The following is a 13332-nucleotide window of genomic DNA, read 5'->3' as shown; positions in this document are numbered from 1 at the left end:
AAATGCAAATGGGAGAAGTTACAGCATTTAATGAAACAAAAATATCTAAGATTCTTGCAAAAGAACTTTGAGAAAAGGCAAAATTAGCCAGTGGATTAAGGAGACAGGAGAATCTATAAGACTACTGTTTTAGTTCTACTGCCAGCTTTGAATAAATACTATAAGATCACCATCTTTGCTGCAACAGTTTAATCTATATTTCCTTATTCATTTTTGACTTTATAGATTTGAGTTTTTATGTATAACTAATACAGATTTGTTGGGCTAGAGTTGATAGGTACAATATGCTTGGCACATAGTAAGCATTCAGATTTTGTTGAATAAATTATAAGCTTTTAAGTAGTGCAGGTAAAATGTTATACCAGATAGTGTCCATTAAGGGTTCTGAATAATTAATCTCTTATCATTTTTGGATGGCTTGCCAGAATAACATTACTTTATTATATTTGGAAAAAATAATGATTCTAAGCACTATGTGATAGCACTGTGCATAGTCCCTACCTTTATAACTTATATTTTAACTAGGAAAAAACACATGAAATGATTCCTAGGTAGCACAATAAAATATTTGATTAAGTATATATTTTAGAGGGAGGGGAGGAGATGCTTAATGGAGGAGCAAAGGTAGGGTTGTAAATCCAAGATTTCAACAGCTGCAGGAGAAACAGTGTTCCTGGCAAGGGTAACCAATTTATGCAAGGTAAGGTCATGAATGAGATCTGTGATGGGTCATAGCGGCAGTGGGAAAAATAAAGCTACAGGAAATGAAGGAGGAAAAGAAGATTAGATAAGGCCTTGAAAACCAGGTAGAAGAGATTAGATTTGATGCTGGGGCAGTAAAGAGCCTTTGAGGTCTGGAGCAAAGGAACATCATAATGAAAGCTGCGACAGAGGCTAGTCCAACTGCAGAATGCAGTCACTGCAGGGAAAGCAGAGTCAAGGAGACACCTAACATTTCTCTCATTATTACAGAAGAATGAGTAACCCTGTCTGATTCTCATTGTAGCTCTGGTATTCAATTAAAGTCCCCAAAATAGGTCAACTTAACCCTTCTGAGTCATCATCATTTTAGTCCCAACTACAAACACCCCAGCCATGCCTTGCAAGTAAAAGTTCTACTACAACCACATAATTCAGAGGCTTCCAAGTTTTAAAAAATATATAGATTGAATCACACCATGTACTATGTGAAGAATCAAGCCAGAATCAGGTGAAAAGCAGATGAGCACATACTATGTACAGATATACTGAAACACCAAACACTGCAGAGCAGGCCTAAGAATATTCCTAATGTTAAGAGACTAGGGCTAAATTTGAATCAACTGTTGGATAGCTAACGATATCAAATAAAAGGAAAATATGACCTTTCAAATGGTGTCTTAAGGCACTATGGCTACAGATAGGTTCTTATTTCATCTTTTCCTGAACAATCTATTAGGAAAGAAGAATTCCCCCACTTAGACATTCCAGCATAAATCTTCCAACAAACAAAAGAAGCACTTTAGATGGCTCCACAGTGCAGAGGACACAATAATCCTCTATCGTGGGCACAGCAGCAAGTCTGAACAGGAAATAGGATTACGATCATGTACTACAGACCTCTCTGAAATTAAACAGAACTAGTTGATTATATAAACAAATGGTGTTTACACAGGAGTTTAAAAATCTTTGCGAAAATACACATCTGTTGACAATTTTCAAGTTGTTTATTGGAAATCATAGATTTATTTTTAAAAACCCTCTATTTTGCCATATAAGAGCAAAATTCAAATAATATAAATATTTAACATTTTGGTATAAAATTAATAATATGGAAAAAAGACGCAAACCAACCAAGAGGTAAAAAGTTTTTAGCAATAACACTGTGTATAACTATCAATTGACCATCCAGGCTAAGAGTTTATTTTCCCTTTATTGATGATTTTTAAAAGACAGCCTTGCACTGGAGCACCAAAAAGTTTTTTCCTTCCTTTTTAAAAGGTTGGAATCCTTTATTTACAATTATTCTTCTCAGTACTTTAAATCTGATGAAGGAAGAGTCTAGCAATTTCCTTCTTATTAAAAAAGGAAGTGCCTTCATATTTCCTTCATATTTAACTGTTTCATTCTATTTTAAGCAAAAATAAAAAGAGGAGCACAACTGAGGGGAGCTCTTTCACAAATAAATAACTGTTTCACAAAAGTATTGCTGTAAACAAGATCATTTTGATGGCCAGAGAGACACTGATGTTTTCAACCAATGGCAAATTTAAACAGTTACAAGTATAGATACACAGGGCACATATATGGCCAAAAGGCAAATAGTTATTAAAGGATCAACTAATAAAAATTAATTATAAACCTGCTTTGTCAAAATGCGCTTTTGTTCTCTACAGTTTTTTACATTGGTCAGAAAATTTAAACTGTAATGATCTAAAAACCCTGAACCTACTCTGAAAGTAACTACAGACTAGAATGTTTGATACCATAGTTTTGACATGAGTTAAAATTTTTTAATTATCTGAGCAATCAATGTAAACAAGCTTCAATTTTCAAAATAGAAAAAAATTAACAAAAAAATTTCTGTAAACATTGAGAAGCTACCTGCAACAAATTACACCTATCATCATCCAGTTGTGTATACTGAGAATTCCTTTTTATTTTTTTTTTGCATGTTTCAGACGTCTTATTAAGTGATACATCTTAGTTTTCCCTAACAGGAGCTTCTGCAGACAAAGGGTTTATAATCAGTTCAACTGCTTTTGCTGGAGTCCCTGTTTTGGCTTTCATATAATCCCCCTAACGACAGGCATCACCTAGTTCTTTCTGTAGTGAGGGGAGGTTGTTTGCATCATACCCACATTTTTATCCTGCTCTGTAAAATAAATGTAACGCGCTATTGGAATTCAGCCACATCTCTTTGATTGCAAGAAACATACAGCTTTACAAATGCTTTAAATCTCATTCTGGTGACTTTTCTATCACTTTCATTCTGCCTTGAAGTTGGAAATATTTATAAGTTGAAGATAACCTCTGACAGTTGTTGTGATGAAAGAGTAGATTTTTTTTAATACTACAGCTTCGATTTGATGTTTAATACTCTCAGTTTTAAAAGCTGAACTCAGAACAAAGTACTGTGGTTTATGAGACCCTGTGGGAGAGGGGTGGGCTAATTTTAGTCATCAATACAATTTAGACACTAAAACTTTTATTTTATAAATTATGGAGAAAAGAGGCTTTTAATGTTCTATCTTTCCTTTTGAATTCTTCTTCATTATTATATTCCTCTATGTAAACTACATTCAAATAGCTGCCTTAAAAACAGACCCATATTGAATATTTAAAAACCAGTTGAAAAATTCATTAAAATAAAATCAGCTTATTTGAATTAACAATGATTTCTCTCTAGAGAAGGACCCCATGAGTAAGACACTGTCCGTGTTTTGTGTCATTTTCTAATAATCAAAAAGAACCATAATAAAGTACTAGTTAGGGCAGAGCTAATGACTTCTGAAATTTCACATTAAACTTTGAAAAAAAGATATGAATGTATTTAAAATGACTCCAACACTATCCAGGTAAAATAGCTACATGGATGTGACAGTAAGTGATTTGGCAGTTTATAAAGAAATTGTGTACATTTTCCTAAATCTCCTCTGAAGAAAAGGAAACTTTCTTTTACCAGATTCATGTACTTTCTTCTATGCCAATCCTCTCCTGCCCCTACAAACTCCATCAAGTGCTCTTTAATCAAAATAAACTTGTATACCTGGTCTAACAATATATCCATTTCTTTGAAATGTTGTACTATACACTTACTTGGTATTTTCCAAAAGCAGTTATTCTAACACCTAGGCACCTTAATAACTTCTCTACACCTCTAATATACAACGTGGTACTGAGAACCTGAAATTCCCTTTAGCTTTGTTTTCATAAACCTTGTCTAAGTATAAATTCCTTGGTATGAATTTAGGCAATGAAGTAGACAAGTTATATTGAAGGGCTTCTAGAATCAAAGAAACATTCTGATAGACTGGACTTTCAAAATATTTCTTTGTTCTTCATATTCATTTCACGTATGGTATAGACAAACATTTAAAGGTTTTTCATCCACGTCTGGCTCAGTGACAGTGAAAACATACAACATTCAAGTACTATTAGGCAAAGGCAGCCCTACACGGATACGTATCCACATAGGTCAGTTTGCAAAGGAGGACTATCTTAATTATTCTGCAGTATATTTGACCAAAGAAACCTTTTGAAATCATTTTTACTCTTGGGTCTGTGGCATCCTTCCAAAGGTCCTGAAGGTCTTCTACATGCCCATGAGATGTCATCATTTTTTCATAGATGCAGGGATGATAAGGAGTTTTACCTTCCCCGGAGAAAAACACATGGTATTGTGGTACTATCCCTATTTTATTGGCACAGAGGCCCATGAACACATCGTCTATGTAAAGACTAGAGTTAAGTGTCTGTGATGCCTCATAGACTTTGGCAGCTACATCACCAGAGATCACGTAGGCGGCTCCTGCAGTATAGTCAGGGTAAGCCGGCCACTGGTACATTTCATAGGAGACATAGTATTTGCTGCTTTTGTCTCTGACGGGAGGGGCACCACGATGAACACGACCAATCCAAAAGTCTTGAACACCAATTCGTTCTAAACTTTGAAGGTATTCAATAAGATTTGGCATGTGAATAAATATGTCATCATCAGCAGTCATAAGGAATTTGGCATGCGGACAAAAGCTATTTGCCCAACTGAACTGCAGAAGAAATTTAAGAGTAAGATTATAGAAAGAATCAGCAAAGGCTTGCTGAATTATATCATTGTACATCTGATCTTCCCAAACCAGTCTTCTTTGAAGTCTTTCTCTTGTCAGTGGGTCAGAAGGTGTTCCTAAGACAAACAGAGTTTTAATGTTGGCGTTAAGTTGAGAGCGAACATACTTCTCATTGCCCCATGTTTTCCTAATGGCAGAACGGCGATTGTAGTTTTCAGGAGCAGTCTTTACAAACAGTAAGAGCAGGACGTCTTGTGTTTGACACTTCTCCTCATGGTTAATCAAGTACTGGTAGCGAGGAGCCCCATCCTCGCTGCGCTTAAGAGACAGGCTATCATTCACAAAGTCGTAGCTATTTATGAGGTATCTGTAAGAGTAGGACTTCATATGGCTCACGATGTGGTTATCGATCGATATCCAGAAGAACATGAGGCTTAGTACAAAACAAGTGGCAAATAACTGAATAAATTGCCATTTTTTTACTCTCCTGCCACTAACAAACATTCTGACGTCCATTCAGGTCTGTTTTCATTTAGGGTCAGTTTTAAATGGGTGCTTCCTTCTTCAAGACCATAGGACTTTGTATTCTGTAGAACAGATGTCCATGTTGGTCATTAAAAATGTAAAAGGAGCTTCTTATTTCACAAAATATTTTAATACCATTTTTTTCGGAAAGGGGAGAAAACGGAACACATTGCAGAATGAGGACACTGGCACATCAGAATGCTCCCACTCTGACATCCTTCATTAAGTTCGGGATTGGCCTTACGCAGCTATTCTGTGTACTCCTTTTTGTGAAAGTTAAGTGCAACCTATTAGATTTAGGAAGAGAAAAAATGACAAGTGAATAGGTTACTGAGTTACCAAAAAGAAACAGACTACTCTTAATTCCTTAAAAACAATATGTAACCTGACTGATCTGGACAAAAGGTGATGGGGCAACTGGTGTTGAGTGGAGGCATATAGCTGTTTATTTTTTCAGGGGAATCCAGGGAAAGGGAAAGAACCACTCTCTACCATCTTCTCATTCAGAATACAGAGACCCTTTTCTCTTCTCAACCTTAAAAAAAAAAAAGCATCCAGTATGTCTATCATCTTATATACGTAAAGTTCAAATTTCTCAAATGGGTGTATCGATGAATCTATTGACTTGGAATATAGTCAGGATGAAAGCAGCTATATAGTTCAGGGAACAATCCTGAATGAAAAGGAAGTTCCTAATAGTAAAAATCCATTAAAGCTTGCCCCAGACAAGGCAGGAATAGGAGTAAGATTTTTTTTTTTTTTTCAAATCAAGGTTCATACTCAAGGGGTTGAGATATGCTTCTCAAAAGCATAGTCCAAACTCTCTCTAACCAAAGTGACTTTTCTGTACAGTCATCTTCTTTCTGTACTTTTCCATTTGGAAACTCCACGGGCACCTCAAATTTAACATGTTCAAAACTGGGAAGCCACAGGATTATAACCAACAAGCACTGTCTTTGTAGTCAGGCAATTTGAACACCAGTGCTGGCTCAGCCACTTACTGTACGTTGTACTTTATCATGCATCTAACCCAGAAATCTAAAAAATTCTAATAACACTGCTTAATTTGAAGTCTTAAATGGGAAGATTGATTAAATGGGAACATACATAGATGTATAGATAGAGGAAGGTAGATAGATAATAATTACCTGCACATAGGGGTACTCAAATGCCATTTCTACTGTCTTCTCCCCTAAAATCTGTTTCCATTTTTTCTTTGTGTCTGACTGCACTTCATGTGTCTGTGCCAGAAATCTGAAAGTCCTCCTTTCCCTCCTCTTCCATATCTAATTATTTAATCCTGTGAATTGCTTCTTCTAAACCTCTCTTCACCCTTTCATGTCATCTTCACTTCTCAGCCAGACCAGTACAGCTGACTGAAAGATCTCTGGCCAACCCATCCTCCCCACAGAGTGACCTTTCTAAAACTCAGATCTAACCGTGAGACTACCTGAGCTCTTGAAACCCCTTCAGATGCTCTCCACTAGTTGACAATACCAAATTACTGGCTGAAAGCTCAGACACCCTTGCTATTTCACACACACCAGCCTTTGCACCAGCAGTCCTGTGGCCTGTTAGCCCCACTCCCCTTGCTAAAGGAAGTCTACTAGTCCTAACTAAATTCTACAGGCATCCGCCTCTGGGAAGTCTGAATTGGGCCCCCTACTCTTACCTGTACTGCCATAACACCTTTTTTTTCAAAAATTTTTATTGGAGTATAGTTGATTTACAATGTTGTGTTAGTTTCTGCTATACAGCAATGAGTCAGTTATACATACACATATATCCACTCTTTTAGATTCTTTTCCCATATAGGTCATTACAGAGTATTGACTAAGAGTTCCCTGTGCTATACAGAAGGTTCTTATTAGTTATGTATTTTATATATAGTAGTGTGTATATGTCAATCCCAATCTCCCAATTTATCCCTCCCCCTCTTTCCCCCCTGCTAACCATAAGTTTGTTTTCTACATCTGTGACTCCATTTCTGTTTTGTAAGTAAGTTCATTTGTACCCTTTTTTTAGATTCCACATGTAAGTGATATTATATATTTGTCTTCCTCTGACTTACTTCACTCAGGATGACAATCTCTAGGTCCGTCCATGTTGCTGCAAATGGCATTATTTCATTCTTTTTTGTGGCTGAGTAATATTCCATTGTATATATGTACAACATCTCCTTTATCCACTCATCTATTGATGGACATTTAGGTTGCTTCCATGTCCTTCCTGGCTATTGCAGCCACAACACCTTCTTACATCCATCTTCTTGTACTGAGATTTTTTTATTTAACTGCCTCTGCCCAATTACACTGTGAACTCTGACCCAAGGCACGAGACAGATGCCTTGTTGTAGATACCCTACCTCAGCATCCATGTCAGTGCCTGATACCTAGTAGGCGTTCTCTGAACGCTGGTGCAAAGAACCATGCTGGGGGTGGAGCCACCTGTCACTCAAACAGCTGGTCACTTGGGAAGAACTGGGGTCAGGATGCCCAGCCAGGTACCACCTCAGATGAGGCCCCCGCCACCACTGCCTGCCACGTGTCCTCCCTTTCCTCCTACCACTAGGAGACAGCACCACCCGTCCTCGAAGATTCTGTCCCCAGTGCTTATCACAGTTAAGACACAACCTTTTGCCTGGAGAAGCAGGCTCTCCCCTCAGGCTTGACACATCAGTCTCCTGGGCTTTCAACAGACTGACAGGGAAAGGACAACGCAGATTCCAGGATGTCCAGACTGGTGGAGTAGCTGAGCCCACATCACAAGCCCCAGGGCAAGGGCTTTGCTTTTGTGCCCAAAGACCTCATCCTCAAGTCCCCTACCCTTTGCCCCTGATAAAAAACCAGTTGCACACACTGAGAGCACCAGGCAGTACCGGCCTAACCTGGGCTGTGGGAATTCCTTCTTGACTTCAGGCCTTTCACATCCCCCCAGGATTACTCTACATGAGGGTGATAACTGCAAAAGCCAAGCATGCGAAAAGTCCAAGGAGGACAGGAGATTAGAACCAAGCCTCAGTGAGACTTTGTCTAGAGATAATCAGCACAGGTAACATCTTATCCCCAAGGGTAGAGATTTTTAAACTGTTAGCACCACTGAGGAAGCCACAAACAGCTTTAAAAAAAAAAAAAGAAAGAAAGAAAGAAAAGAAAAAGGAAGAACAGAATAGAGAATGGCAGAGTGCATTGAAAGTAGTAAGTGTAAGTATTGTTTTGTGAAACTTTAAGTGTTGTGTGTATATACCTTTAGGGTTGTCAAGTAAAATGCATTTTTATTGTGCTTTACTGTCAAAAAAAGGTGAGGAGTACTATTCTAAGGGCTAGATCAACATTGGTAATTTCCCCCTTAGTTTGGCTGGTCATGGCGGACCGAATGCTCTAGGGTTGGGTGAAGGATAGCAGGAAACATCCATTTCTGACGGCGGCGGCATCTGCCTACACTTTGCACAATCACTTTCACTGGCTTGGGGGGAGTGGGGCACTTCCTTTCCGTCTTAACAGTGCTCGCTTAGATAAGGTCCATCTCTGAAGGCCAAAACCCCCTTCTGCTTCTTCCACGATACATACCGAAGGAACTGGAGGCTTAACGCGAAGTAACAGGGAATCCCTAACGGCAGACTTTAAGACAGCATAAGTGTTTAAGAATTCTAAGAAAATCCTCAATTGAAACTAATCTGCTGTTTCTATTCCAAGAGACCCTGGGAAGGAAACAAAGAGGAGAGTAACCTTTGGAACCACAGGCAAAACTAGCTTCCCATTTCTGAGCAGCTGCGCTCGGTAGTATGTTCCAAGGGCAGCTTGCTTTGCCCGGAGCTTCTTGCTAGACCATCAGCCCACCAGCCCAACTCCGCCAGCACCCACTCGCACACTGCGCTCACAGGGGCCCTAGTCTCTCTCCCGTGAATGGGGTCTATTACTCATCCGGGTGGAGTGTTGCTGCTAACATTGCTACTACAGCCAAGCAGCCAGCCCATAACATTCGTTTTGTCCCCTCCCTACCCCGCCATGTATGTTATTTACCTCATTTTCCTACATTTCTTCAATTGTTCCCAACTGGCCTCTAAGAGTCACAACTGTTTTCTTAAAAATGACAAAGAACTTGTCACAAAGCCAACAACCCACGCTACTTCTTTAAGCTCAGCACAGTGTGTGAAGTTCTAAGACACGGTTTCTCCAACCGCAGCTGCTTGAATTGTTGGAGCCACTGTTTACATCAGTCATAACCGAGTCTCCCCGATAGTGTTGATGTGATGAGGGGAAGACCTAGGAACGGTAAACAGCTCTTTTAGAGGACCCAGCTTCTCTTATAACAAAAGAACACGCCAACTCCTCCAAAGTGAACTTAGGCACTAGTGCGGCCTTTTCCAACCAAAAGCAAAAACACCTCCATGGTCTAAATTCATTTGTTACAACGAAATAACATTGCCCCAGCCCTGGCTTTGCTGATGGAGACCACACACAGGCAATCAAGGCCCACCCTCTGGTTCACACAGTCATAAAGCTTCTCTAAAGCACATCCTCTAGCTTCTGTATTCAAAGTGCTGGGTTGGGGGCTATAGAGAAGCCCACAGGCCTGCCTGGCCTGGAGAAAGAAAATGCTAGGCCTAACAGGAAACAAAGCAATCCCAATAATGAATGTGAGCTCAGCAACCATCCACAACAGAATGCTGTGGGTGCAGCTTCCTTTGTGCCTGCAGTGCGGCTGGGTGACCAATCAACAGGTTGGAACCAAGGCTACCTGGTTTGGGGCCAGATTTATTGTATAACCTCGGGCACCCCTCACTGCACTCTGCTGTGGTGACTTAATCTGCAAGCTGGGGGCAAGGATCAAAGTATTGTTACGGAGGGGATATAAAAATTATAGATGACTTCAGAGCCTGCTGAGAGAAAACAGGACAAAGAGCTGGTTAGAGGAAAATATGCAAATATTTGGAATATAACTTGGGTTTGCTTCTATCTGGATTGAGAAGGAACAGATATTCTTAGTATTCTCTTTCCTAATAGAAGTAGTCAGAAGAATAAGAACACAAGTTGAGTAGGAACATCAGAAAAGAAGGTAGCAGACCCCACCCCAAATACTTTTCAGTATGGGAGCTGTGCCCCTCAGCCACTCAAGAATATTTCTTCACGAGAGAGCTCTTTAAACTTTTCTGATTAAAAAGAACAAAAACAAAAATAATTAGTGCATCTAGAGGCTACAAGTTTCCCAAAATGAACCCTGATTTTTTTCTACTTCACTCCTGCTGTCAACCCATTTCTTTGTTGAGTCTACTTTTGTGATCCTAAAATATTACACAAAATCTGCTGTAAATTTTGACATTTTAATCAAGATGATGAGGTCGGCGTTTTAAGTTCAAGTTAAACAACCTCAGTGTCCAGTGTTTCAATTAATCCTATAAGTGTGTGAGTATTTGCTATGGAAATATGCCAGGCACAGTGGGAGTCATGAAGTCGTATTTTCTGGTCTCTGCTCTGAAAGCACCTACAATCTAGCTGAGACAAGACTCATGGTGCCCATGTGAAAACACAGTTCCCCCAGACAACAACGGGGATGTCACAGTAAGGTACAGACAGTGTGTTGGCACTAATCTGGGTCATACCAACTCCAGGCACAATAGGAGTGTCCCCAGGAGTAGAGATCAGTGACAGTTGGATCAGAAGGGCCTGAGGATGAACAGGATTTAGGTGGCTGCAGAAGGACAAGCAGTCTGTTTCAGACAAGAAAGGAAAGAAACACAATATGACAAATACTTGAGAAACAGGCATGTGTTTGAAAGCAGGAGGTTGGGTTGTACTTATGGAGAACCTTGAAAATAAGGCAGAGAAGCCAGTGAGTGCCCAGGGCAGCAAGTCCCAGAAGTTTCCCTTTTTGTTTTTAGTGATAACTCCCTTTTCAATATTTATTAAACTTTATGCAAAAATCTGGCAATGGTACACAGGATGGATGCAGGATGCCTGGAGATCGGACACTGGTTATATCAGGGCCTCGTACTGAAGCAGAATGAGGAAAGGAGGGTCTAGTCTAGGATGGTAGAAGTGGGGAGGGAAGGAAGGAATAAAGAAGACCCTCTCAAGAAAAACAAAACCCCAGTGGTACGTGATGAGTGACAAGTAAAGGAGTAAAGGAGAGGAGAGAAACCTAGTTTCAAGCATTCCTGACAAAAGAGGGAAAACTGGTCTCCTGAGTTAGGAGTGAGGAGGCGACATGTTTGGTTTTAGGCTGTGTTGACTGAGATGTTGGAGAGACAGCAGGTAGAGAAGTCCAATAGGTAATCTGAGCCTGGAGGCAGACAGGACTGAAGGTCCGGTGGTCACCCTGCGTGTAGAGACGATGGAGGCTGTGAACATGGGTGAGCTCTCCAGTGGGGGAGCTGAGCAGAGGCCTGGAACAGTAAACTCTGGGGAAGAAGAGGGAGGAGTCAAAGAAACAGGAACTATCTTAAAGGGCTGGTTCATCAGAAAATTAAGATGGGGTAACAAAGAAAATTAAGATGGAGACAGTCGGAAGGCAGGACGTAAAGGCTAGTCCTGGCGCTCCAGTGGGAAGACAGACGTGGAGCAAACAGTGAGAGCTGTGCTGGGAGCACAGGGGGCTCTCAAGGTGGGGTTGGGTGGAGTTAGGGAAGGCATCTTCCAGGAGGAGAAGCAGCACTGAATCTAGACCTGAAGGCTGAGTAATGTTAACTAGAGAAACCAGTGGGTTTGAATTCAAAAATGCATATATTGTTGTGTCCACTCCTTTGTTTCTTGACCACTGTTTCTGGCCATCATGGTAATATATTAACAACATCCAATCTTGGGGAAACTATATTTCTACATCTTACTCAGTAGACATACAACCCTCAGAAGCCTAAGGAACCCTTGTTTTATGGTGTAGGTGCCATTTTGTTCACGTTACTTCCCACACACTCAAGACAACTTACCAGCAAGAAAGTCATTTATGTGGCTTCACTTAGAACTGCATTTCTTCTGAAATTTCAAATTCCAGTCCACTCTCTCTTCAGCCACAACCTCTAAATATTCATCTGAATCCTCTGCGCCCCCCGCCTGCCCCCTAACACCCCGGGTCCAGCCAGCCATCTCCTGACCTTTCTTCTACCTGCCTCCCTGTCTCAGATGCAGGATCACCTGGCACCTTTGCCCTCCTCTCCCCGGTTCCTGGCCTTCCACCCCAGCAACCCCAGACCTTGGGTCATTCCTGTCTTCTCTACAACACCTGCGGGCTGCTGGAGAAACATAACGCAGGCAGACAGCATCACCACAAATGGCGATATCCAGCTGTGGGCAGAGTACTCAGGCCTGTGTGGCCGTCCTCCACTTGTCCTGGACCTTCTCCCTCTCCCAGGCTCTTCACCAGCCATGCTACATCTTCCCCCCTCTCCCAAGGCCTGTCCTCCTCCTCTTAGCTGATGACTTCTCCTCCTGCCTCATAGAGAAAGGAAAAGACATCACACACATTCTCACCATCACATCCCACATGTGCTTCCTCTTCGGGAATTCCCCAGGCTGGCCAGCCCTCTCCATTCCCTCTGTAAAGCACCCTGACCACTGTCAAGGGAGGGTAAGGGAGAGGCAAGTGCGGCAGTCGTTTGGGGCACAAAATATTAAAGTGATAAAAGGATGACTACAGACTAATGATGCTCCTCCAGTAAGTCACAGATTTTTTTTTAAAAGCCTCAATACTTGATACTTTTACGCTTAAGCTTTCATGACTTAAAGCCCCATGTGAGACACAATTTTTGGTTCCTTTCCAGGCATAACTCAAAGGAAAGAAAGAGAACATTTTCTCTCCCATCTTTATGTTGCATTTTGTTCTACATTCCAAGTATTTTTTTTCCTGGCTTGTTCTGATCATCTTTTCCCTATTAAATATAGCTAGAATCAATCCTCAGGAGCCAAACTGCCATGTTAAAGAAATCAGGAATAAAAAGCCCTGAATTTACTGGAAAGGCTATAATTTGATCTTCATAGATTTTTTTCTTAGTAAATTAGTTGTAGTAATTGGTGCTGAGAAACACAACTCGTTACTGTTTAGCACT

The 13332-nt window shown here is 40.6% G+C and overlaps 2 protein-coding genes across 28 annotated transcripts in view; one reads left to right on the top strand and one right to left on the bottom strand.

Moving 5' to 3' along the window:
* MCF2L2 (MCF.2 cell line derived transforming sequence-like 2) overlaps positions 1 to 13332 on the top strand; it is a 240006-nt gene that overhangs the window by 153166 nt on the left and 73508 nt on the right. The gene's annotated exons all lie outside the window — the stretch shown is intronic.
* Positions 1 to 13332, bottom strand: part of B3GNT5 (UDP-GlcNAc:betaGal beta-1,3-N-acetylglucosaminyltransferase 5) — an 83351-nt gene that overhangs the window by 44149 nt on the left and 25870 nt on the right. For 11 of the 24 annotated variants that reach the window (XR_014262974.1, XR_014262977.1, XR_014262978.1 and 8 more), the window contains one exon: positions 5448 to 5578. The exons of 3 other annotated variants lie outside the window; for them this stretch is intronic. Coding sequence is in view for 6 of the 21 variants with exons in the window: in XM_082459961.1 (XP_082316087.1) it covers positions 4137 to 5282 (1146 nt within the window). In the remaining 15 variants the exon portion in view is untranslated. Of the gene's footprint in view, positions 1 to 9; positions 5579 to 5676; positions 5827 to 7362; positions 9095 to 9415; positions 9557 to 12757; positions 12842 to 13332 lie in introns of those variants that run through there. 10 more of the 24 variants (XM_082459962.1, XM_082459957.1, XM_082459958.1 and 7 more) reach the window with 5 other exon arrangements.

Source organism: Balaenoptera physalus, assembly GCF_965194825.1.
Source record: "Balaenoptera physalus genome assembly, chromosome: 4".
Lineage (NCBI taxonomy): Eukaryota > Metazoa > Chordata > Mammalia > Artiodactyla > Balaenopteridae > Balaenoptera > Balaenoptera physalus.
This window is presented reverse-complemented; position numbering and strand designations above follow the sequence as displayed.